A 25,462-nucleotide genomic window follows, 5' to 3' on the forward strand; every position below is an offset into this window, starting at 1 on the left:
AGACTCTTGAGAGTTCCTTGGACTGCAAGGAGATCCAGCCAGTCAATCCTAAAGGAAATCAGTCCTGAATACTCACTGGAAGGACTGATGTTGAAGCTGAATCTCCAATACTTTGGCCACCTGATGCAAAGAAACGACTTAGAGCCTGATGCTGGGAAAGATTGAAGGCAGGAGGAGAAAGGGATGACAGAGAATGAGATGGCTGGATGGCATCACCGACTCAGTGGACATGAGTTTGAGCAAATTCAAGGAGATAATGAAGGACAGGGAAGCCTGGCAGGCTATCATCCATGGAGTCAAAAAGAGTCACACATGACTTAGTGACTTAACAATGAGATTATAGACATGATTAGATTTAAATCTGTCATGTTGATATTTATTGTCTATTTGTCCCATTTGTATTTGTTTTCTTTTTCCTCTTTTACTTTTTACAAATTCTATTTATTTCCTTTGTTGGGTTATTAGCTAGAGTGTGTTATTTTGTTGGTTTATAATGTTCATATATATTTAATTCTTTCCTCTAGGAATCTCCCCAAGACAAATGAAAGCATATATCCACACAAAGATTTATACATGAATGTTCATAGTAGCTTTGTTTGTAGTAGCCAAAAACTGAAAACAGTCTAAATATCCATCAATACATGAGTGGATAAACAAATTTGGTATATCCATACAGTAGAATACTACTATCAGTAAAAAGGAATAAACTGTTGATAAACATGACCACAAGAATGAAGGACATCTCTGGCAGTCCAGCAGTTAAGACTTTGCCTTTCCATGCAGCAGTTGCTGGTTCCATCCCTGGTCAGGGAGCTAAGATCCCACATACCACATGGCCAATAAACAAAAATATAAAGCAGGAAGAATATTGTAATAAGTTCAATAAAGACTTTAAAATGGTCCACATAAAAAAAATCTTAAAAAAAGAAAAAAATGAGTCCCAAAATAATCATGTTGAAAGAAAGCAGACCAAAAAAGTACATACTATATAATTCTATTTATATACATTCAAAAAATGCAAACTATTCTATAGTTAAGTAAGCTATATTTGTAGTTTTCTGGGGACTAATGGCAGATAGGGTAAGCAAAGAGGAATGGGTGGGAAGGATTACAAAAGAGCACATGGAAGCTTTGTGAGGCAAGGTTTAATTATCTTGCTTGTGGTTATGATTTCATGGGTGTATATAGATGTCAAAATCCATCAAATTATATACTTTAAATACGTGAAGATCATTGTAGGTCAATTGCACCTCATAAAGTTCTGAAAAGAAAATATTGGCAGGAATTTCCTGGCAGTCCAGTGGTTAGGACTTGGCACTTTCACTGCCATAGACGGGATTTAATTTCTGGTCAGGAATCTGCAAGCCATGTAGCCAAAAAAAAAGAATGAAAGAAAGCAATGAAAAAAGAAAATTGGAAAGTAACGAAATAAAAAGTGTAAATTATAGTGTAATTATAAACCGATCACTGAGTTCTTGGCACCCAAATATGATAACTATCAGCAATTTGGTCAAACTCTACAGACTAATTTTCAGACACCCAAGTGGTATCTGAAAATTTTCAAAAACTGTAGTATTCCATCGTGTTAAAAATTATTTCACCTTTCTCTAATTTCTAGGGTCAATTTTTATTTGCCAAGGTAGTAGTTGCTACTATTATTATAATTATACTGAAATGAATACTTTTATTACCAATCATCCAAACAACAGATCTTGAAACCTTCCTGGGTTCACCTCTTTCACCACAAAATCAACCGATCACTGAGTTCTGTAATTTCTACCTTCTCAGTATCTCTCATATTTGTCACCTTCTTTCCACTCTCATCTTTAATGTGTTAAGTTAGTATAATCTTGTTAGACTTGTACAAAAATCACACAACATACGATCTGCTGTAAGGAGATGTGTTCCCTCTGGCCTTGCAAAGAGTGATGGGGATGAGTCACTATGTCAAAGCTCTGGGGACCAACATCATCAAGAATGACCCTCATTTCTCTTCTGAAAAAATTGAAATAATATCTCATTCTTTTATCTTAATGATAAAGATACTAAAACAATAAATCTAAATGTAAATTAAAGCAATAAATCTAAAATGTGAAAAAACAATTTTTCTTGAACATTTGTATGTTTTTATAAGGTGATCAATTAATTTAATAACTATGAATATTAATTATGTATCTATATATATGTTTACATGGGTTCAACAGCTCTTTCTCAGCCATATACAGCACCTTGGAAGGCTTTACCAAACTCTCCCTGTGGTTAAGACTCTAAGCTCTCTAGTGACTTAAGCTTGAACTACTTAACACATGTCTATAAGTGTTTATTAATAGCCTATTAATCCTCAGAGGACGAAGACAGATACTTAATACTGGCTGTTAAATTTTGCATAAATAAGTGTTTTTTCCTTTGTCCACATACTCACTGATTCTCTCCAAGGCAGCTAACTAGTTAGGGGTGATTTTCTTTGGACAAGTATCTAGTTATATTGGCTTACATGTTTATTGACCCTATGGATTTGCCTAGTACAGAAATAATCTCAGAATACTCTTAGGACTTCTTAAGGAAGGGAATTGTTTTATCAAATGTACACCACAATGTTTATGTAAAAATATTACCCAATAGTTGCATGGTTTTTCATTCCTGATTTTGACCAGAATTTTTGGGAGAGTAAGATCCAGTGCTATGGATTTATCAGTGTGGCCTCATAGCATTTATTACCTATAACCCAAGTAGCTTATAGCACATGGTGACTTGTACTGTGTCTTACTTAATTTTAAATTAACATAATACTCATAAAAGGTTGAACTCAGGTGTTTACTACTACTTGCAAAATGTCACATTCAAGTAATGAAAAATAATAATAACCATAAACCCACTAAGACAGCACAAATAGGAGAGGAGTACACAGGGGCGTAGCTTCTTACATAAACTTACCATCACTCTGTCCTTAAGCCCTCCCTGACCTTGGCTGATGAGTGCATGCTGTCGTTGAGTTTGGAGCCTTCGCAGAGTTCCATGGCAAGAATTGGCTTGCTTCCTATTGACTTTCCTTCACTGTAGGGTTACGATTGGGCCCTTAAAATGATTTGGTTGTTTAAGTAGGCATCCATGATTCCATCAAATTTTCCAGCTTCCACAAGAATTGCAGTTTCTCATGTTTCATCTCCTTTCCTTTTCTCTTTGCCTTATGGGTTTATACTTTGTGTCTGTTTCTTCCTTTCTTTTTCTTTTTTTAATATGGAACACTTCACGAATCTGTGTGTCATCCTTGCGCAGGGGCCATGCTAATCTCTGTATCGTTCCTATTTTAGTATATGTGCTGCCAAAGCGAGCACTGTGTCTGTTTCTTTTCTACCATGTTATTAGTTGTCAGGAGGAACGGTAATAAATATGGTTTCAGTTCCCTATATTTTAATGAAAGCCTTTTTTCATTTTAGTGTTTTTGTGTGTGTGTCTCCCCAGCTGATAGTGAACTCCAAGGAAATCACTGTTGAAGTGTTATTTATACATTGTAGCACAGTACCTTCCAAATAGGAGTTATACTGATGTTTGTGGTTACTATTGATAACCTTGTATCCCATGCGCAAGTATCCTTGGGAGGATACAAAAGACTTTCCAAAGACATTGGCAATTTCCAGGTCCTCAACTTCCATCCATACTCTCCTAAAATGCATCTGAGAATGTCTGCAGTCAGATGTCATCCTGGCTTCCCTTTCACTCTTCTTCTTTCATACTACCTTTCTCTGTCTTTCTCACACCACCCCCCCCACACCTACATCTTTTTATGGTATAATTTTACCAAGATGTAAAAACCTGAAGGACAGCATACAAAAATACAATTTGAAATATTCCTTTGGGCCAACTTCTTTCAATTTGCTGTCATTGTTTAGTCACTAAGCCATGTCTGACTCTATGCGACCCCATGGACAGACACCATGCGACCCCTTTCAGTTAAGGCACCAATAGTCCAAGGTCTGAATATATATTTGGCCTGTTATCAATTTAGATATACTGTAAAGGGGAAGGGAGGATGTAATGACAATTTTTGATTAAAGACTTTGTCTCTTCCATTTGTTGCCAAAGAACTTTGCTGCTTGAAGAGTACTGTGAAATTAAGAAAGTTAGGCTGAGAAATGTTGAAGGTGATGACACCTCATTTCCTCCTAGTAACGGCAGGTCTCCATGTCTTAACTAGAACACGATTATTCAAAATGCATAAAAAACCTACAAAGACAGCACCCAGATCATGGATTCTAAACATCGTTCTCCAGTTAAAAATCAGGACAGGTCCCTTGGAGAAGTGGTTGGTTCAAAGACAGGGCAAGGAGATCACAAGATGAACCCAGAACATCTTGTGATTTCAAAAGGTAAGGAAGTACTAACAAAAAGATGAAGATTAAAAAAAAAAACAAAAAACGAAGGAGCCAACCTGAAGGAATGCTTCTAATAGTCAAAGGTGGAATAATTTGAGCCAAAAAACAACGCTATTATTGAATTTTAACCCACAGGACAGAAGAAACATTTACGAGTCCGCAGTACCATCGATTAAATGAATGGGAGAGAAGACGCAGCTCTTCCTTATAGTATAATTCCAATTAGTGTAGAAGTAAAGAGGAAAGTGGAAAATTACTATTTGCCAAACATCACAATAATAACTATTGTTATCTACACTAAAAGTAGTAGGTGACTGTGAGGACAATTTGCAGTCTAAAAGTATCTCCTCCAAGATATCTATCAATTAAAAAGGGAAAGACAGTTTTTGTAATGGAGAAATCTGATGAAACCACCTTAACCTAGTGATCAAGGTCAATATCACCAATAGTAAATGACTTTATCGATATTGGGAATTTTTCATTTCTGTGATATTATTCCAAAAAGCATAACATCAGTTCAGCCATGAGAAAACATTTGACAAATCCAAATTGTGGGACATTAGACAAAATAACCGATCAATACTCTTCAACAGTGACAAGGGCATGAAAGATAAGGAAAGACAAAGGAACTTAGAGACAATAGTAGATTTAGAAGTAACGAAATGCATTTTCTGGGTAATATAATGGAACAGAAATAGAACACAACTGAGAAAACTGGTGAAACGTGAGTAAAGTTTTTGGTTTAACTAACAGTATTTTATCAAGTATTAATTTCTTGGTTCTGCTCATTGTACTATGGTTATGTAAGATGCTAACATTAGGGGAAGCTACGTGAGGTATACAAGGAAATTGTAATTTTACAGATTCTCTGTAAACCTACGGTTAGTTCAAATTAGCAAGTTAAAAAAAATAAATAAAATCATGACTATGAAGTACACTTTCTCTGTACTTTTTTCCATTTCCAGTGCTAACTTTTGGCCTAATGCCAAGACAAATTTACTATATTGTACAGTCATACTAACAAACGTTTGAGGAGTAAAAACCTATGATCTGATTATGACTCCTTTTGATATGGTTCTGAGAAATAATATATTACATTTGCCAGGGATTCAACTTCCAGACTTCTGCTTTTAGGCAGGATAGGGTAAATTCTTTGGAAGTTACTCTCCACTGTGCCATTGAGTCTGCTTTTTTGAGTAAACTGTGTGACTAGAGTAAGGATCTTGACCTCTGTACTTTTCTAGGTATGACTTTGAATAGTTGTAATAGTAAAAATAATTAGAATTTAAATGTTCTTACCATCTAAATGGATAAGAAATGGCATTAAGAAAAATAGCAGAGACATTAAAGAAGCTTAAGCTCATCAGCACAAACTGAGTTTTATTAATTGCAAGTGATATAACCTATGCACACGTTTCCCTTCCAAGTTTTTTCACTGCTAAAATTGCCCTTACAGAGATCACAAACATTGTAAACTGCATTTCATTAGTAGTTTTATCAAATCTGCCTGTCAACTGACACATTCTGTATAGAGCCTTAAAATGATGTTTTGAGAGCATTTATAATCACTGAAAGCAGATGATTCTGTAAAACATGTAATTACAGATCTTTAAACTGACAACATACATACATTTAAACATTTAAATAGAAGTTCATTTCCTTCAAAAGTAATTTTCTACTGCTTTTTCATAAAAATATAAAAAGACAACATCTGTAGTTTTAAAAACCTATATTTTACCTAAATCAAGATTTTTCTACAAACGATACCTCTTTCCAAAAATTTAAAACACATCACAAAATAATGTGATGTTAAATCAAATAATTTCATCATGACAGAGTATTTTACTTTTAAGAAATACTTGGCAGTATTTCTTTTTAAACTTTCATGCTAGATTTCAACTGTGTATATGCTATGTAAACACACTAGATTAATCCAAGTCACTCATATTTATGCAGTAGACTCATATATGATGAGTTACCATATAAACAGTCATACCACATTGCAAAATGGTAAAAGGCAATCTTTATGAAAACTTTATAAAAAAATTTAGTAAAAGGCAGCCAACATCACTCTAATTTTCTGTAAAAACTACATCTCTTCCTCCTACCCCTTTGAATGGTATCTTTTGTAGCATATTGACACACAAAAGTATTTATATCCCTTTTACATAAGTTAGCTTTTTAAATGACTGTTTTCTCTTCTGACACATTGAATTTATCCAAAGGCACCAAGACTACACTCCTATGTAGTTTCAGAATTTTTGCTCTTTTTTAAGTTCCTCTAGAATCACCTTCCTCAGAAAAGGGTAACTCTAAGAACCAGAAGAAAATGAATGATAAAACACAGTAACCTGAAACTTGTAACATCCAAAAGGTATAAATTTATTAACAGGTTTCTTGAACTTTTCATTTAGGACAAGAAGTCAGAACAACTTTCTGAACATAAACACAAAAATAGAGCACATTTAGTAACAGTAGGAAAACTCTTTAAGTTTCTAATGTATTAAATCTCACATAATAACATACAGCCAAAAGCATTAGAAATTCACTGCCAGGTATTATGATGCTTTGTCCTGAAAAATGTCTGATACACGGCACTAACATGGAACAGAGTATGGCATTTATTTCACAGGGAGAAAAGATAGGTTTCATCACAAAAACATATTTACTAGATTTAAGCTTTGATTAATTTTAGAGATATATTTTAAAGATAAAAAAGAAAAACAAGATTCACCCCTAAAATAAAAAAGTCTTTATATATATATATGTGTGTGTGTATATATATATATATAATCCATTATTAATACTTTTTATGCTCTTACAATGTAAAACATTTAGAAACTTCTGAACTCTAGAAATGTTGGCCAGTTAACCTATTTGGCCATAACACATTCTGAATTCCCTTCTGAGAATCACATTAATGTTTTCAGTCCATTAGTCCAATATGGATGGAGCAATTCTACTTCTTTTTCTTCTTCTTTGGTGGTTCATCATCAGAACTACTATCTGTACTAGTGCTGCTACTACTGGAAGAGCTGGAATCTGAGTCTGAATCAGAGGACGAGGAGGAGCTTGTGGAGGAAGCGGAAGACGATGAACTGGAGGAGCTTTCATCAGAGTCACTGTCCTCTGAGGAAGATGAGGTAGATGTCTCTTCACTCTCTGATGAAGAATCACTGGCTGAACTGTCGCTGCTATTGCTACTGGAACTGGTTACACTCTTAGACCTATTAGATAATTATATGCATGAGAAGCTGACATTTAATAGAATGTTTAAAAGCAATTTCACTTGGGTGTTATGCATATATATACATATACTGAAGCTTTGCCAGTATGGTATCACTAGATTTGATGCTTTATGGATTGCCTAACTGTTAGTAACCCTAATGTGCCCACCCTTTCACTCCACCAGAAGGTCTTTAAATTTCTAGGATGGAATTTGAGAAAAGTGAACATACTATATTATGCTTCAGAGTGAATGTTAGAATATAGTTGCAGTTTAACAACTGGGTTTATTTAAACCTCATGTACAGTGGTTCATAACCTTAACTACTTTAGACAAGATACAGCTGGTCAATAATTTCTTACCAATAATTTCTAATAACATTTCCTAATCTAAGACAAGAGAAATTACTTACTATTCCCAGGTATAAGGACCCTGGAAAGTTGGAGAAAAAGGAGAAACAAAGGAAGAAACTCCAGACAAGTAAACAGAGGAAGTATCAGAAAACAGGATGATGTTTAATCATGAATCGCAAACGAGAGACTTCAGATCCAAATCTTGTAACTATTATTTTAAAATCAACCATCCTATCCCTCCAACTGTTATTATATATTACCTATATAATATTAAAGCCACACATACCTTTTCTTCTTGGTCTTTCTTTCTACATTAGCTTCTCCAATGCTGATAAGCAACAGGGAAAGGGGGAGGAGCTCTTGTTAATAGAGTGATTATAAACAGCTCAGACAAACCCTTCTGATATCCCCAAAACTGTTTTACACTGGAGAAACACTTTGTCTTTTGTAACATGTACTGAGAGTCCAGTGTTTCTTATTATAACCAAGAGAAAAGTTTCCTACTGCAGGTGTATATGGTCCACGCATGAGCTACTCAGGTGGCTCAGTGGTAAAGAATCTGCATGCCACTGCAGGAGACCTAGAGACGTGGGTTCAATCCCTGGGTTGGGAAGATCCCCTAGAGGAAGAAATAGCAACCCACTCCAGTAATCTTGCTTGAAAAATCCCATGGACAGAGGAGCCTGGTGGGCTACTGGCCATAAGGTTGCAAAGAATCGGATACAACTGAGCACGCATGTGTGGTACATGCAGTTAAATTAACTAGCTCTTAAGACAGATGCTATCGACTGTATTTTAGAAGTCTCATAAGTTAATAGTTAAAATGAGCAAACACACTAATTTGCTTCTTTTTTAATTGTGAACTTGGGTTGACACAGCTAAATCAACTACTTAGTGAACAATAGAACAAAGTAAATAATAGCAGAACAATTGTAATTTATAATTTGGTTTTCTAGAATGGTATTATAAGTGGTCATTTTATATAAAAAGAAAAGCAACTATTAAAAAATTTTTTCTTAAATGATTCATTTTGGTGTACACTTAAAACTAATACAACATTGTAAATCAACAATTGTTGTTCTTTGTCATTAAGTCCTGTCCGACTCTTTTGCAATCCCATGGACTGTAGCCCACCAGGCTCCTCTGTCCATGGGATTTCCCAGGAAAGAATACTGGAGTGAATTGTCATTTCCTTCTCCAGAGGATCTTCCCAACCCAGGGATCAAACTCAAGTCTTCTGCAATGGCAGGCAGATTCTTTACCACTGCAAGCTACCAGGGAAGTCCAAATCAACCACTCCGATAAAAATTAAAAAGTCCCATTTCTTGAGACTTCCCTGACAGTCTAATAGTTAAGACTCTGTGTTTCCACTGCAGGGGGCACGGGTTCTATTCTCTGCCAGGGAACTAAGATCCCACAGGCCACTAGGCACAGGCAAAAAAATTTTAAAAACAAACAAAAAAACTTCGCAAACCATTAATTTTTCTGCATGTCCTCCAAATGTTCAGTTTTAAAACCAGACTTAACACTTTAAGATTATGCTCCCTCATTATTTATAAAGAAAAAAGTCTGGCGATTTCTGAGTGATTTTAAATATATAAATGGCTTGCTGCTATATAGCTGCCAAACAACATGCCTACTAAATCAGGCTTTCAAATTACAGAATTACTTCTATTACTCTACACTGTCCTATAAATTTAACATTTTTATATTCTGAACTTCTCTGCATATACTAGACAATGCTTCTATCCTTATTTCCCAGATCTTCAAATATAAACATGTATTTATGTAAAGTTGTTTTACACGATGGAATTACTTACTGAAGAATTGTCATTTTTGCAATTAAAATAAATGGTAGAAGTACATGTGTTAAACCACACCACAAGAATTCAAGATCACTAAAATTCACACACTTCCATAATTTTATCACTGAACCAAAATAATTAGCAGTCTACTTAACAGAGTCAAAACTAAAATTCATGTGAAAGTGAAAGTGAAGTCACTCAGTCATGTCTGACTCTTTTGTGACCCCATGGACTGTAGCCTACCAGGTTCCTCTGTCCATGGGATTTTCCAGGCAAGAGTACTGGAGTGGGTAGTTGTATGCATTTTTTAAGATCAAGATACTTGTGTAATACAACTAGAAAAACAAAAGTAGATGTTAAAATGAAATTATTCATAACTCTTATCATGTTTTGCTTACATTCCTAATAAATGAATTTTTAAAAATTATGTTTTTCTCCTCATCTTTTTCTATCCTAAGTTTCAATATTTGCAGAGGGTATAAACTCTGGCATATTATATATAAAATATTGACATTTAAAAAAGAATATTGTTATATCATTTTGATAATTTGATAATTATAAATTATCATTGATAATTGTAATGATATTATCATTAAAATCAAATTATCAATTATCAAATTATCACATTATCATTTGATAATGTAAATATCACAAAATTTGATACCTATAATAATTAATTTTTAAAAAATATGAACAAGCTTATCTTTAACAATTGGCACTTTTACATTATCCCTTTTCCTCTTTGAACCAGTGTTTTTACTTTCCTTTCCCCACAGAATGTATCCTAATATATTTTTATGCCTGAACATTGTAGTGACCATTTATATTTCTCTGCAATAAAAACATAGACATAACATAACTTGAAATTGTATCTTTTAATTACATGTGATCATAAAGTTTTAAAAGTGCTTAAAAATTCTGAGTTGAATTACCATCATCACTGCTACTATGCAAATTGATTAAAACAATGTAAAATATATTATAAATTTTAGTAACTATTATGGAATGGCTACCCACTCCAGTATTTTTGCTTGGAGAATTACATGGACAGAGGAGACTGGCTACAGTTGATGGGATCACAAAGAGCTGGACATGACTGAGCAACTAACACACACACATACATAAAATATTCTACTGGAACTGTATCTTTTAAAGACATCAGTTTGTTTTTTTTCTAGTTTTTGTATCCATCAATCTTACTGCTTGACTATGACAGAATTCAGTATCAAGTTAATTCCTGTATGTATTTTGTTAACCTTAACAGGTAGATGGTATAGCAATGTCACTTAGTTCTTTGAATTCTTCCCATGCTAAATAAATTCCACAAGTCATATAATGATGTATCATTAAAATACACTTTTTGAAATAAGTTTTTAAAAATAATTTTATTTATTTTGGTTGGGCTGGGTCTTGTAAAGAGCTTAGCATGGTACCTTGCACCAGTAATTCTCATTAAACATTAGCTAGTATTTATAATCTAAATCTGGATAGCCATCATAAGATATTTAGTCCCATAATAAATTTTATAAATAAAAATAAATATTCCTTTGAACACCATATGTAACCTTACCTTTGTTGTAATAACAATCTGTTTTCTTTTTCTTTTAAAGCTTTCTTTAGTTCTGCTGTTCTTGAAGGCCTATGTAGGTACTTTCTTTTTCCTGTGCATTCATAAGTCCAATGTCCAAATTCCAAGCATTTCTGACATCTTACATGTTGCTTATTTGCTTCACTACAAGATAAAAAAATAAGAAAACAGGCCTTAAATTTTTGACTTGACATTTTCTGCTGTGAGAAACATAAACAATATAAGCATAAAATGATGTGTATGTTTAAGGTACAATTCAAAAATAAACATCATTTTACACTTTAAATTAGCTGTTAGATTTAATCACTAGGCAATACAGTAAGTGGTTAAGAGCTTGGACCTTAGAGTTAGACAGAACTGAGTTCAAACCTTGTTTCCTCAATTCCACTCTAGTAAGGGCAGTCTAGATAATTCAGACCAACTCTTCAGCTTAGAATTAGAAAAGACAGCCAAAACATTTTTAACAACCTGCTCAAGGATCAGAGAACTAACAAAGAGGTTAAAGAATCACCAAGCCAAGATATGGAGAAGGAGGGAAACCCAGAGTGGTCAGCTCTACATTTAACTCAACTCTTGTCCTGGGGCCTTTTCCCAACTCGGGAGAGTAAGCAGGCATCATTTATAACAAGCAAGGGAGACAAATTATGCATTCAGAGTTAGGACTCTGAAGAGCTTTACCCTAAGAATAAAGCAACGGTGTATGAAGTGCTGCCCAGCTTCTAGTCACCTAGGAGACTAAGAAAAATCTCAATCCCTGAGATTGAATTAAGATTGACAAGTGGAGAAAAAACAGATAAAAGAATTGGAAAGGAAGAAAAAAAACTGTCATTCCTTACTGATGATGTATCATGTGTACTGCAAATCCAAAAGACTCTATAGATAAATTTTTATTTTATTCTTTGGCCATGCTGTGTGGCATGTGGGATTTTAGTTTCCCAACCTAGGATTGAAACCTGTGCCCCTGGCATTGGGAGTGTGGAATCCTAACCACTGACTGCCATGGAAGTCCACAAATATTTTTTTAATAATTAGAATTCATAAGTGAGTTTCAGTTCAGTTCAATCACTCAGCCAGGTCTGACTCTTTGCGACTCCATGGACTGCAGCACGCCAGGCTTCCCTGTCCATCACTAACTCCCGGAACCTATTCAAACTCATGTCCATCACCTCGGTGATGCCATCCAACCATCTCATCCTTTGTCCTCCCCTTCTCCTCCCACCTTCAATCTTCCCCATCATCAGGGTCTTTTCCAGTGAGTCAGCTTTTCCAATCAGATGGCCAAAGTATTGGAGTTTCAGCTTCAGCATCAGTCCTTCCAATGAGTATTCAGGACTGATTTCCTTTAGGATGGACTGGTTGGATCTCCTTGCAGTCCAAGGGACTCTCAAGAGTCTTCTCCAACACCACAGTTCAAAAGCATCAATTCTTCGGCACTCATCTTTCTTTATAGTCTAACTCTCACATCCATACATGACTACTGGAAAAACCATAGCTTTGACTAGATGGACCTTTGTTGGCAAAGTAATGTCTCTGCTTTTTAATATGCTGTCTAGGTTGGTCATAGCTTTTCTTCCAAGGAGCAAGTGTCTTTTAATTTCATGGCTGCAGTCACCATCTGCAGTCATTTTGGAGCCCTCCAAAATAAAGTTTCTTACTATTTCCATTGTTTCCCCATCTATTTGCCATGAAGTGATGGGACCGGATGCCATGATCTTAGTTTTCTGAACGTTGAGTTTTAAGTCAACTTTTTCGTAACTGAGTTTAGAAAGGTTTTATATTGGGATCAGTAAACTCCTCTTTGAAGAAATGAATGTTTAGGTCTTCCTCCCACTTTTTGATTAGGTTGTTTGTTTTTCTGGTATTGAGCTACATGAATTGTATATTTTGGAGATTAATCTTTTGTCAGCTGTTTCATTTGCAATTATTACCCGCCATTCTAACGGTGGTCTTTTCATCTTGTTTCTAGCTTTCTTCTCCTCCCACTTTTTGATTAGGTTGTTTGTTTTTCTGGTATTGAGCTACACGAATTGTATATTTTGGAGATTAATCTTTCGTCAGTTGTTTCATTTGCAATTATTACCCGCCATTCTAAGGGTTGTCTTTTCATCTTGTTTCTAGCTTTCTTTGCTGTGCAAAAGCTTTTAAGTTTAATTAGGTTCTACTCATTTATTTTTGTTTTTATTTCCATTACTCTAGGAGGTAAGTCAAAGAGGATATTGCTGTGATTTACATCAGTGTTTTGCCTATGATTTCCTCTAAGAGTGTTATAGTGTTTCTGGCCTTTAATCCATTTTGAGTATATTTTTGTGTATGGTGTTAGGAAATGGTCTAATTTCATTCTTTTACATGTAGCTGTCCAGTTTTCCCAGAACCACTTATTGAAAAGACTGTTTTTTCTCCATTGTATATTCTTGCCTCCTTTGTCAAAGATAAGGTGTCCATAGGTGCATGGGTTTATCTCTGGGCTTTCTATCTTGTTCAGTTTCTATCTATTGTTCAGTTTTTGTGCCAGTACTATCTTTATTATTGTAGCTTGGGATGTTCTTTTTAAAACTATTTATTAAGGACATACTTATGTTGTCTGAACTTTTTTGTAGATCGTGTTATAGGTCACAATAAAATTTTTTTTTACAATAAATTTTTTAAAAAATCTTGGCTGTTTCACTACATAGTTTTAGGCTCTTTAGAAAGCTGATTTTTTAACTTCAGTTTCTTATTCTAAAAAATGGGACAATATCTACTTCACTAGATTATTGTGAGAATTAGACAAGACCATAACCATGTTTCATACTTACTGTATGTCAGGAATTTAGCTAAATACTACTTATGCATAAATACATCTAATCCCCATGACAACCCAATGAGTTTGAGAATAATATCCTCATTCTACAAACTGGGATGTTTGTATAGTAAGCAACAAGGATCTGGCATAAAGTAATATACAAACGGGAGCGGTGACTATCAGTCTACACGTTAGACTAATCAACCATGTGGACTAATGATACTTGCCAATTCCTCAAACATGGGTGCATGATGAGATGCTGCACTTTTAATTTCAACATAGAGTAGTCATCTTTTTATCCCTGGAGAACACATAATTGGTGCTCAGTAAATGTTTGTAAAATGAATGACTGTTAAAGTAGGCAAGGGTTTAAGAGAACATATATTGTTTATAGTATGCTTTTCATTGACTAATTCCCACATTGTGGGCCAGCTTCTGTAATTTTGACAGTAATTTATTTTGGACTTTCCTGGTGGTCCAGCAGTTAAGAATCCGCCTACCAGTGCAGGGGACACACAGTTTGATCCCTGATGAAGGAAGATCCACATGTCTTGGGACAACTAAGCCCTGGAGCTGCAACTACTGAGCCCACACACCACAACTACTGAAGTCCAAGTGCCATAGAGCCTGTGCAACAAGAGAAGCCACCACAATAAGAAGCCCATGTACAACTAGAGAACAGTCCCTGTTCAAAGCAACTAGAGAATGTCCACATGCAGCAATGAAGACCCAGTGAAGCCAAAAATAAACAAATAAATTAATTAAAAAACATTTTTAGCACTTGTCCAAAAATAAGCCAATCCTAATGTGAAAAATTAATGTGTTTTTTTTTTAAATTAATGTTTTAAGTAAGGAACTAAGACCCAGCAGTAGTATTAAAAGATAATAAAGAAGAGTCAGCTTTTTGCCTAGTAATAGTTCATAAAATTCCATAAACAACTGCCAGTACCATGACTATAACTTCAGAGTTTATCTCAATATGTAATAGTACAGCAAATTGTTAAGGCTTTCTATAATAAAAGACTTTACGGACTTAACATTAAGTTGCCCACTTTTCAGGTAAAAAGAATCACTAACATTTAATATATACAGGTGGTGCCAGTGGTAAAGTATCTACCTGCCAACGCAGGAGACATATGACACACAGGTTTGATCCCTGGGTTGGAACGATCCCCTGGAGTAGGACATGGAAACCCACTCCAGAATTCTTGCCTGGAGAATCCCACGGACAGAGGAGCCTGACAGCCTTCAGTCCATATGGTGGCAGAAAGTTGGCTATGACTGAAGTGACTTAGCACACACATTGTAATGCAGGGCTTCCCAAGTGGCTCAGTGGTAAAGAATCTGCCTGCCAAGCAAGAGACACGGGTTCAACTCCTGTGTCGGGAAGACCCCCTGGAGAAGGAAATGGTAGCCCATTCCAGTATTTCTTGCCTGGGAGATCCCATGGACAGAGAAGCCTTGTGGGCTACAGTCTATGGGGGTCACAAAAGAGTTGGACATGACTTAGCAACTAAACAACAACTATTGTAATATGCATCCCAGAAATGATAAAATAAAAAACATTAAAGGATAATTAGTAAAAAATGTAAAATCATGACTCTAATACAAATATATAATGAACACATGTCAAAGGTTTTATTTAATCATTAATTAATATGGGAACCAGTAAGATGTTGGAACTGGTTTAGAACAGTATTCAAATAACACACATATATGGGCAACCAGGAATGCAGGAAACAAATTTACTAATAGTTAAAAACTGGTCAACAGCCAAAGGGCAAGAATCAGTTGTACTGCTTTGCATGGGTAGGAATCTTCTCTTTGATTTTTCTACAATTTACAGTTTTAAAATAGGTCAAAGACAATGAGGCACAGGTCCTGATAGGGTCACATAGCCAGGATAGGGGATTAGACAACTCAGCCAGTAATCTTTTTTTTTTTAATCCATTTCAAAGTCTTTCACAATATTTCCTAGTAATGAAATTATGGAGGAGGATGGAAGCCTTTCAGAATCAAGGAAATAAAGTCGTCTTCTTCAAATTACAGTTTGTTTTCCCAATATTGTAAGAAATTGATAGCCTGGGATCTCAACTGTTAAAAATATTATCAGCCACACTGTGGGGTCTGTTTTTTGTTGCTATAAACAGAACTTCCACTAATATCTGAAGCCCACCTATGATGTTCTAAACGTTAACTAGAGACTTCTCTGATGGTTCAGTGGTTAAAACTCCAAGCTTCCGTGACAGAGGGCACAGACTCGATCTCTGGTCAGGGAGTCAATATCCCTACATGCCATGAGGCACAGCCAAATAGATAAACATTTACTAACTAATCATTCTTAAAAATACTTACATCTTCTATATAGAATGCTGAGACAGACCTATAATTTCAAAATAAACAAGACCAGCAAGCATTTCTTTTCAAATGAATACCCTATTTAATAACATTCCTTTTCTACTAAGCTAAGGTTTAAGGAAGTGTTTTTAACAGTACAGCCTTTTTATGTGAAACAACCTTCTTTGATACCTGAAATATTAAGACATGTCTGCCAGATTGGCAAAACTTTAAGCCTATGGTTGGCAAAGGTGGAAAACAGGCACTCTGAATATAGTAAAATACACATTTTTAAATGCTGGTGAGTATGTAAGTTGCAGAAACTTTCTGAAAGACTATGTGGTAATACACAACAAAAATCTTAAAAATGTGCATATCAAATAAACAAAAAATATAATATCAATAATGATTATCTATCTAGAGGATCCCTAAGAGTTCCATTTATTATTAAACTAATAAATGAGTTTAATAAAGTCATAGGAAAAAAGGTTAGTATACAAAAGTGAATATACTAGCAATGAACAATTGGAAATGGAAATTAAAAAATACTACTACAATACTTAATTTTACCCTTGTTAAATTTCTTCTTGTTAGACTCAACATAGAGTTCATCTATCAAGACCTTTCTGGATTGGGATCTCATTATCCGTTGTATTAGTCACCCCTCTTAGTTTTGTGTTAACTGCAGGTTTGATAAACATGTACATGTGTCCTCATTCAAGTCATTTACAAAAATTGTTGACAAGATCAAACTGAGTACCACAGTGAGGCCACCATGGGATACCTCTGTGTATTTACTTTAAACCATTAAACAATACTCTGAGTTTATGATGTTCAACTGATGTACCTAACAGCTCTGTTTCGTTCACAAGGATACTGTGAGAGACTTTCCAAGATGCCTTATTGAAATCCAAATACCTAAAAAAGGCAGTAAGGGTTATCAATCTGTAATGATTTGATACCTGATGAACTTGGCTTTTATTTCTGAACAGATTTAATATATCCAGCCAGAATTTTGCCTGGAATGGATATCAAGTTCACAAGTCTAGTTTGTAGAATCTACCCTTCTCACTTTGAAAGTCAAAACAACATTTGCCTACTTCTAGTCCATTAGCGTCACTGCTGTTGGCCAGAGGTCCTCAAATTACCAGCAGTACTACAGCCATTTCACTTGGAAATTTTCTGTTATGTTGGGGACCAAATCGCCTGGGTCAAGTGCGTTAAACATATTCAGAGTGGCTTATGGCTCTAATACCCACTCCTCAAGTAGCCTGAGCATCAGTTCTACTCTTGTCATTCTGCATGTAATTGTGTTTGAGTTAAATCTGATTCAGAGTTAAGCCCCTGAAAGATCTGCTGAATGGGAAGTTCAAATCTCCCCCCTTTCCTTCTTTGGTCCAAAGTCTTTTAAAAACAACGTCAATAGTACTGTCTCACTTCTCATAACTTGTAGCTTAAAAATTGTTCTTGTGGAAGCGCTATCTGCTCTTTATAAACAAATCTTTTTGATGAATATAAAATAAAAAGCAAAAGCTCGTCTTTTACTTTCTCTCCTAAAATATTCCCCAAATTTTCCTGCACTCTCCTTGCCTCTAATGGCCCTTGGTCTCCAACTCCCTGGGAGTTGTCCTGACAGCCTTTAAACCATGACAGGTTTTGTTATACACCATGTTTTCTTCCCAGTAAGACCAGAAGCTCCTAAAGCTTTGTTTTTTACTTTTATGTAGCTCGTGTACCGAATACAAGCATACTGAAGAAATGGAACATTTAACTCTGTGATACTCTAAAACTCATGCTTAAAGCACTAAAAGTCTTATTTTCAAAAGTGGACACTGTTTGATTTAGTCAATCTAGCCATCATCACCTCCTCTGACCTATCCAACCACTGTTTATAAAGACCCATTCAATTATGCTGGGAAGAGAAAGTGAAAGTGAAAGTGAAAGTCTCTCAGTCCTGTCCCACTCTTTGGGACCCCATGGACTATACAGTCCATGGAATTCTTTGGGCCAGAATACTGGAGTGGGTAGCCTTTCCCTTCTCCAGGGGATCTTCCCAACCCAGGGATCAAACTGGGGTCTCCTGCGTTGCAGGAGGATTCTTTACAATCTGAGCCACAAGGGAAGAGAACGAGATCCAAATTAATCAGAACTTCATATTCCCTAGGCAAGGTTTAGGGTAAGGCATGTAATCCAATCTAGACACTGAGATGCTGTCAACTTGAAGCTGAGAGGCTATAAAGGACTCTAGATACTGCAGCCATTTTTAGGACCAAAGGAGTGATCTATCCAAGTGTGGAACCAACATCCAAAAGAGCAAATCTGAGAGACCCTGGTACACCATTTAAGTAGATTAAATGGTAACACCATTTAAGTGGATATCTATTTAAGTAGACCTGTTACTCCATTTAGATCTCAGAACCACCTTGGAAAAGCCGCCTTCCTCCACCAAGCATACTACTACTTCACTCTGATTCCCTAAGTCTTTACCTTTATGATCAAGGAACTCTTTCCATCCAGCATGAGAGGCAGAGTCTGATCAAAGAGAGAAGAAAAGGATCAGGACTCTTAGAATAAAAAACTATAAATACAAAAGGGAATATAAATATACACACTAGAGCAGGCTGAGTGATGTATGATAAACAGGCAAACAGTGACAAGCTGAGAGTGAATTAAGTTGTGAACGTTGTTTGGGTGTGCAGATAGGTAGAAGGAAAAAAAAAAGGTTGTACAAGAAAGGGGCATACGAACTCCTGCATTATCTGTTCACAGCAAACCTCTTGTGCCCTTCTCTCGCTCATTAGCCGCCACAATGGACACCTTTCAGTTCTTAGAAACTAAGTTCTCTCCTGTCTCAAATTAATTATGTTGTTCTGGATGCTCTTTCACCCAATCCTCTCATGACTGACTCCTTCTCACACTTTCCATCTCTGTTCAAACCCCACCTCTTCAGAGATGCCTTTCCAGTCCAACCAACCTAACCTGGACCGTTCTCTTTTCCCACCATCTCATTTCCTTCAAAGCTCTTACTATCCAACTGCATTTACTTAAAATGTTTAGTTTATCGACTCTTTCCACCAACAGAATGTAAGCTTCCTGAAAGCAGATATTCTGTCTTGAACACTTTCTTACACCCAAATAGAGCCATAGGTAATGCATACATTAATATTCGTTAGAGAATGAATGGCAAAATGTGAGAAGATAGCTTTGAAAAGTCAGGCTGTTCCTAGGTAAGGCGATTACAATGGGGCAGGAAAAGCCAGCTGGCCTGGAGGTTGAACAGGAAGCTGAAGGTTTACGTCGGCGAGAGTAGGGGGTGTTGGATGCGGGCTACAAGCTTCGCCTGGTCACTCGTGGGGTGCGCCCGCCGCTGCCCGCCGGCTGGGTTGGGCAAATCGGCATAAATCACTTAGTAACCAATTCCTGGACGTCCCCTTCGCGGGAACCAAACGCGAGACTCTCTTCAGTCACCCCTAGGTCCCGCCCAGTGGCCTTACGCAGCCGTCTTCCACGAAATCGCTAGTGCACAGACATCAAACTTCTCGCCCTGGCCCGAGCCCCTTGTGGGCAGGCGACGTGTAAGAAAAACGGCCACCCTCCGCCAAGCCAAGCTGAGGATCCGACACCGACCCCGCTTCCCGGCACCGCTCAATAGCCCGCTGACGCGCTTCTCTCCGCCCCCAGCCCGCCCCGCCGCCCAACTCCGGCCCTAGCTTACGCTTGTCTCCGAGCTATGAGACGATGCATGGGAGTCGCCATCTTAGCGCGGCTGCCGACGGCCGCGCTGGGTTTTGGGAAACTCCACGAAGTGGGCGGGGACTTCGAACCCTGAAGGGCGTAGGCGTGGGCGGAGCCAGTGGTCCAGGCTAGACTCTGGAGCTGCTTTTGGGGCAATGGTGGGTTGGGGCCTGGTGTGTTGTGTTTCCTGCGTAGTCTATAGTTTGAGGGAGAGGAATGAGGCCAGTTGACTAATCTGAACAAGGGTTTTGAAGGACGAGTCCACATATGTTGTTTGGAGAAGCAGGGAAGAACATTGTAGAATGAGGGATCTGTCTATCCATCTTTATATACAAATCCATTTTTATATACATGAATGAATAAAGTTAATTGCTCAGTCGCATCTGACTCTTTTGGGACCTTATGAATTGTAGCCCACCAGGCTCCTCTGTTCATGAAATTCTCCAGGCAAGAATGCTGGACTGGGTAACCATTCCCTTCTCCAGGGGATCTTCCCAACCCAGTGATCAAACCCAGGTCTCCCTCATTACAGGCAGATTCTTTACAGTCTGAGTCACCAGGGAAGCCCCACTGCAGTTTTCAGAAACTAGAAGTAGTCTGGATAGCAAAGTTTAAAGGAATAAGTTGAACAAAATTGACTATCAGTTGAAGAAGACTGGGGCTTCCCTGGTGGCTCAGTGGTTAAGAATCCACATACCAATGCAGGAGACACGGGTTTGATCCCTGATAGGAGAAGATTCCACAGCAACTAAGCCCATGTACTGCAACTATTGAGCCTGTGCTCTAGAGCCTAGGAGCTGCAACTATGGAGCCTGTTTGCCCCAACTACTGAAGCCCGAGTGCAGTAGAGCCTGTGCTCTGCAACAAGAGAAGGCCCTGCTCGCTGCAACTAGAGAAAGCTCATACACAGCAATGAAGATCCAGCACAGACAAAACTAAATAAATAAATAAAATGATTAAAAAAAGAGTGACTTTAACAAACTATGAAGTGTACATATATGTTACTTATGTTACATATATAATAATATTTTTCTTAATTTCATAGTGATGTTAGAAGGTTATACAGGTAAAACTGCTTTGTCAACTAGAAAAAGATTATACAAATATTAATTATTTAAGGATATTGTAGCATTTAGTATCAGATCATGGAAATTTATTTGAAACACACATACCTTTTCAATTAATTAACTAGACTGCATTGGGTGATAGTTGCATCATGCAGGATCTTTCATGGCAGTACACGGACTCTCTAGTTGCAGCACTAGGGCTCAATAGTTGCAAAGTTCTGACTTAGTTGCTACCAGGAATGTAGGATCTTAGTTCCCCAGTTCAGTTCAGTTCAGTCTCTCAGTCATGTCCGACTCTTTGCAACCCCATGGACTGCAGCACGTCAGGCCTCCCCGTCCATCACCAACTCCTGGAGTTTACTCAAGCTTATGTCCATTGAGTCAGTGATGCCATCCAACCATCTCATCCTCTGTTGTCCCCTTCTCCCGCCTTCAATCTTTCGCAGCATCAGGGTCTTTTCCAATGAGTCAGTTCTTTGCATCAGGTGGCCAAAGTATCGAAGTTTCAGCTTCACCATCAGTCCTTCCAATGAATATTCAGGTCTGCTTTCCTTTAGGATGGACTTGTTGAATCTCCAACTAAGGATCCCAACTTAGTTCCCCAACTATGGATCAAATATGAGTCCCCTGCATTGAAATCCAGATTCTTAACCACTGACATAGCCAAATAAATAAATAAATCTTAAGGAAAAAAAGAAAAACCAGGCCCTTGGCAGTGAAAGCATGGAGTCCCTTGAGTGCCAGGGAATTCCCATTTGTTGGTTAATTTTAAAAGAAATTGCACTCTAGTAAATGTGAAATGTCAAGAGACAGGATAAGATATAATAAACAGAAAGGAGGAAGCACATGACATTTTTTGTGATTTGGTTTGCACACCTGGAAAACCTACAAGAGCTAATTAAAAGCATCTAGACATAGGGGACATATACAAACACATACAATACAATAATATCTTGCTTTTTCAATGGTAAGACCAGGCCAATGTAGCTTTTTCCCATTGAGGCCCATGGGCTTGTGAGCCTCTCAACTTTGTCCATAGGGCCCAGGCTAAAATTCAGACACTAAGTATTGTAAACCTTAATGGGTAGGAGCTGAAAAAAAGTTAAAACTCTTGCGAAAACTGCAAGTAATTTCTACTGGCAATAATGAATACTTTAGGAGGAAAGAAGGGAAGAAGGGGCAAGATAGAGGTAGGGCATTAAAAGACACAAACTATTATGTATAAGATAAGCTACAAGAGTATATTATACAACATGAGGAATGTAGTAAATACTTGTAAATACAAATGGAATATAACCTTTAAAATTTGTGAATCACTATACTGTACACCTGTAACATGTAATATTGTATATCAACTATACTTCAATTTAAAAAAATTTAAAAATGAACACCAAGACTTAAGCAGACTATTCTTCTACTCTAGGAAAGCTTCTTTCAAGTTTCTTCCAGTTATGTAATACATGGGAAAAGATGGATGTAAAAGTTATGTGCTGGAGAGAGATTTGCATCTCTCTGAACTGAGTTGGTTTTGGTCAGGATGGTTGTTTCCTGCCCTGATGGTAAGCATCTGTGGTTAGAGAGCTGAGTGCAGAACATGAACAGGCAAACTATACAGTCCACTTGGGTTAATGCTCTGCTATTGCTGTCTTGAAACTTTGAAAAAAGAATATGTATTTATTTTTTGGCTACACTGGGTCTTCACTGTTGTAAGTGGGCTTTCTCCAGTTGTGGTACATGGGCTTAGTTGTATCATGGTATGTGGAATCTCCCAGATTGGGGTTGGAACCCATGTTGCTCAAATTGGCAGGCAGATTCTTAACTATTGGACCACCAGGGAAGTCCTGAAATTCTTAATAACTTTTGAACAGTGCACATTTTAATTTTGCCCTGGATCCTATACAATACATAGCTGATCTGGCACCAGAAGCTGGTGAAAGTGGTTTCACAAGACTGTGAGACTAACCACAATGGAAACTAGCTCCATCAGGATGAGAAGAGGGGAGAGAATGGATATGCTTTTAAGTTTTTTGCCCTTTCATTGTGCTTTACAACTAGTTATTGTAACTATTCAATAAATTTTAGTGTTGTAAGATTGGACCCTGGTACAAAATCACATGTGGGTTCTTCCTAATATGCTTTTGCATACAACAAAAAGAGTTCTTCTCCTTCCAGTCGGACAAGAGAATTTGACTAACTTGGCTAAGTAAGGGAGAGGTTCAGAATAGGAGACGATTTGTTTTATAAAGGGGAATGATCATGCAAGGGGATTGGTGGAAAGGCCTTTGGGCCTCTGTGGATATGAAGCTCTGGTTCTCCAAATGAAAAAGCTCTTTTCTTTAAAAAAAAAAAAAAAAGAATTCCATTCACCTCTGGGTTTGGGGGTGAGAGTGGTGCCTAAGGCCCCCTGGAAAGGGGTAAGAGCTACATTCCCTGATTACTTCCACTTTCCAAGAGGGCTTGAAAACTAAATCCTTGGGCCTTGATGCAGTGCCTTACTATGATATGATATAAAGCTGTGTGCTTGTGAGTCCAGGATTTGCTGGTTTGTTGTTGTTGTTCAGCTGCTAAGTCCTGTCTGATTCTTTCTGACCTTATGGACTGTAGCACGCCAGGCTCCTCTGTCCTCTATCATCTCCCAGAGTTTGCTCAGTTTCAAGTCCCTTGAGTCAGTGATGCTACCTAACCATCTTATCCTCTGCCTCCTCTTTTTCCTTTTGCCTTCAATCTTTCCCATCATCAAGGTTTTTTCCAATGAGTCAGCTCTTCTCATCAGGTGGTCAAAGTATTAGAGCTTCAGCTTCAGCAATGGTCCTTCTGATGAATACTCAGGGTTTATTTCCTTTAGGATTGACTGGTTTGATCTTGAAGTCCAAGACTCTAAAGAGTCTTCTCCAGCACCACAATTCAAAATGAAGAATTCTTTGGCACTCAGCCTTCTTTATGGCCCAACTCTCCACATCTGTACATGAGTACTGGAAAAACCTTAGCTTTGACTACATGGACCTTTCTCAGCAAAGTAATGTCTCTGCTTTTTAGCACACTGTCTAGGTTTATCGTAGCTTTCCTTCCAAGGAGCAAGCATCTTTGAATTTCATGGCTGCAGTCACCATCTGCAGTGATTTTGAAGCCCAAGAAAATAAAATCTGTCACTGCTTCCACTTTTCCCCCTCCTGTTTGCCATGAGGTGATCGGACCAGATGCCATGGTTTTAGTTTTTTGAATGTTGACTTTTTAGTGTGCTTTTCACTCTCCTCTTTCACCTTTATCAAGAGGCTCTTTCGTTCCTCTTCATTTTCTGCCATTAGGGTGGTATGGTCTGCATATCTGAGGTTACTGCTGTTTCTCTTGGCCACTTTGACTCCAGCTTATGATTCATTCAGCCTGGCATTTCACATGATGTACCCTGCATAGCAGTTAAATAAGGAGGGTGACAATATACAGCCTAGATGTACTCCTTTCCCAATTCTGAACCAGCCCATTGTTCCATGTCCGTTTCTAACAGGTAAGATGCTCTGGTATTCTCATCTCTTTAAGAATTTTCCACAGTTTGTTGTGATCCACACAGTCCAAGGCTTTAGCGTAGACAATGAAGCAGAAGTAGATGTTTTTCTGGAAGTCCTTTGCTTTCTCCGCGATCCAACAAATGTTGACAATTTGATCTTTTTTCCCTCTGCCTCTTCGAAACCCAGCTTGTACATCTGGAAGTTCTCAGTTCACATCCTGCTGAAGCCTAGCTTGAAGGATTTTGAGCATGTCCTTGCTAGAATGTCAAATGAGTGAATTGTATTTTAAACATTCCTTGACATTTCCCTTTTTTGGAATTGGAATGAAAACTGACTTTTTGTTGGTTTAGGAGAGACTAAAATTGATATGCTAAGAGAAATAGAGAAGAGAGACAGAAAAAGACCTACCTAGACTTGATTGTCTTTTCCTTTAATTCTTTTGATTATCACACCCTTCCTTCAGTAAATCTCTTTTGTGATTCAGATCGTTCAAGTGGAGATTCTGTGTCTTGCCTCCAAAGGACCCCCATTTTACAGAATAGGGGACTGAAACTCAGACATTTTTATTAAGTGATTTATCCAAGGTCCAGTGCCCTGAGCCTTTTCCATTACACAACCTTTCTTCCCTTCCTGCCAGTTTTGTTTATAGTCAGCCCTCTTTATCTGCAGTTTGGGCATCTATGGAGTCAACCA

General features: G+C 37.3%; 1 protein-coding gene and 1 non-coding gene across 2 annotated transcripts; both read right to left on the minus strand.

Moving 5' to 3' along the window:
- Positions 1 to 3,231: 3,231 nt before the first annotated feature.
- LOC136156722 (U6 spliceosomal RNA) lies at positions 3,232 to 3,335 on the minus strand. The gene has a single exon (XR_010661208.1). It is a non-coding gene; the product is annotated as a U6 spliceosomal RNA (small nuclear RNA).
- Positions 3,336 to 5,926: 2,591 nt separating this feature from the next.
- ZCCHC10 (zinc finger CCHC-type containing 10) lies at positions 5,927 to 20,253 on the minus strand. The gene is made up of 4 exons (XM_065918548.1): positions 20,180 to 20,253; positions 11,328 to 11,489; positions 8,239 to 8,280; positions 5,927 to 7,600 (listed from the first exon to the last, which is right to left on the minus strand). The coding sequence occupies exons 1-4, from the start codon at positions 20,218 to 20,220 to the stop codon at positions 7,333 to 7,335; spliced, it is 513 nt and encodes a 170-aa protein (XP_065774620.1). The 5' UTR covers positions 20,221 to 20,253; the 3' UTR covers positions 5,927 to 7,332.
- Between the last annotated feature and the right edge of the window lie 5,209 nt (positions 20,254 to 25,462).

This window comes from Muntiacus reevesi, chromosome 1 (genome assembly GCF_963930625.1).
Source record: "Muntiacus reevesi chromosome 1, mMunRee1.1, whole genome shotgun sequence".
Lineage (NCBI taxonomy): Eukaryota > Metazoa > Chordata > Mammalia > Artiodactyla > Cervidae > Muntiacus > Muntiacus reevesi.

Bases quoted from the DNA above. Each gene is read 5' to 3' on its own strand.
- ZCCHC10 (XM_065918548.1), bottom strand. From the start codon at position 20,220: ATGGCGACTCCCATGCATCGTCTCATAGCTCGGAGACAAGC. The intron at 8,281-11,327 runs GTAAGGTTACAT...GTTGCTTATCAG, and splicing joins AGATTGTTATTACAACAAAG to CATTGGAGAAGCTAATGTAG. The intron at 7,601-8,238 runs GTATGTGTGGCT...ATTATCTAATAG, and splicing joins AGAAAGACCAAGAAGAAAAG to GTCTAAGAGTGTAACCAGTT.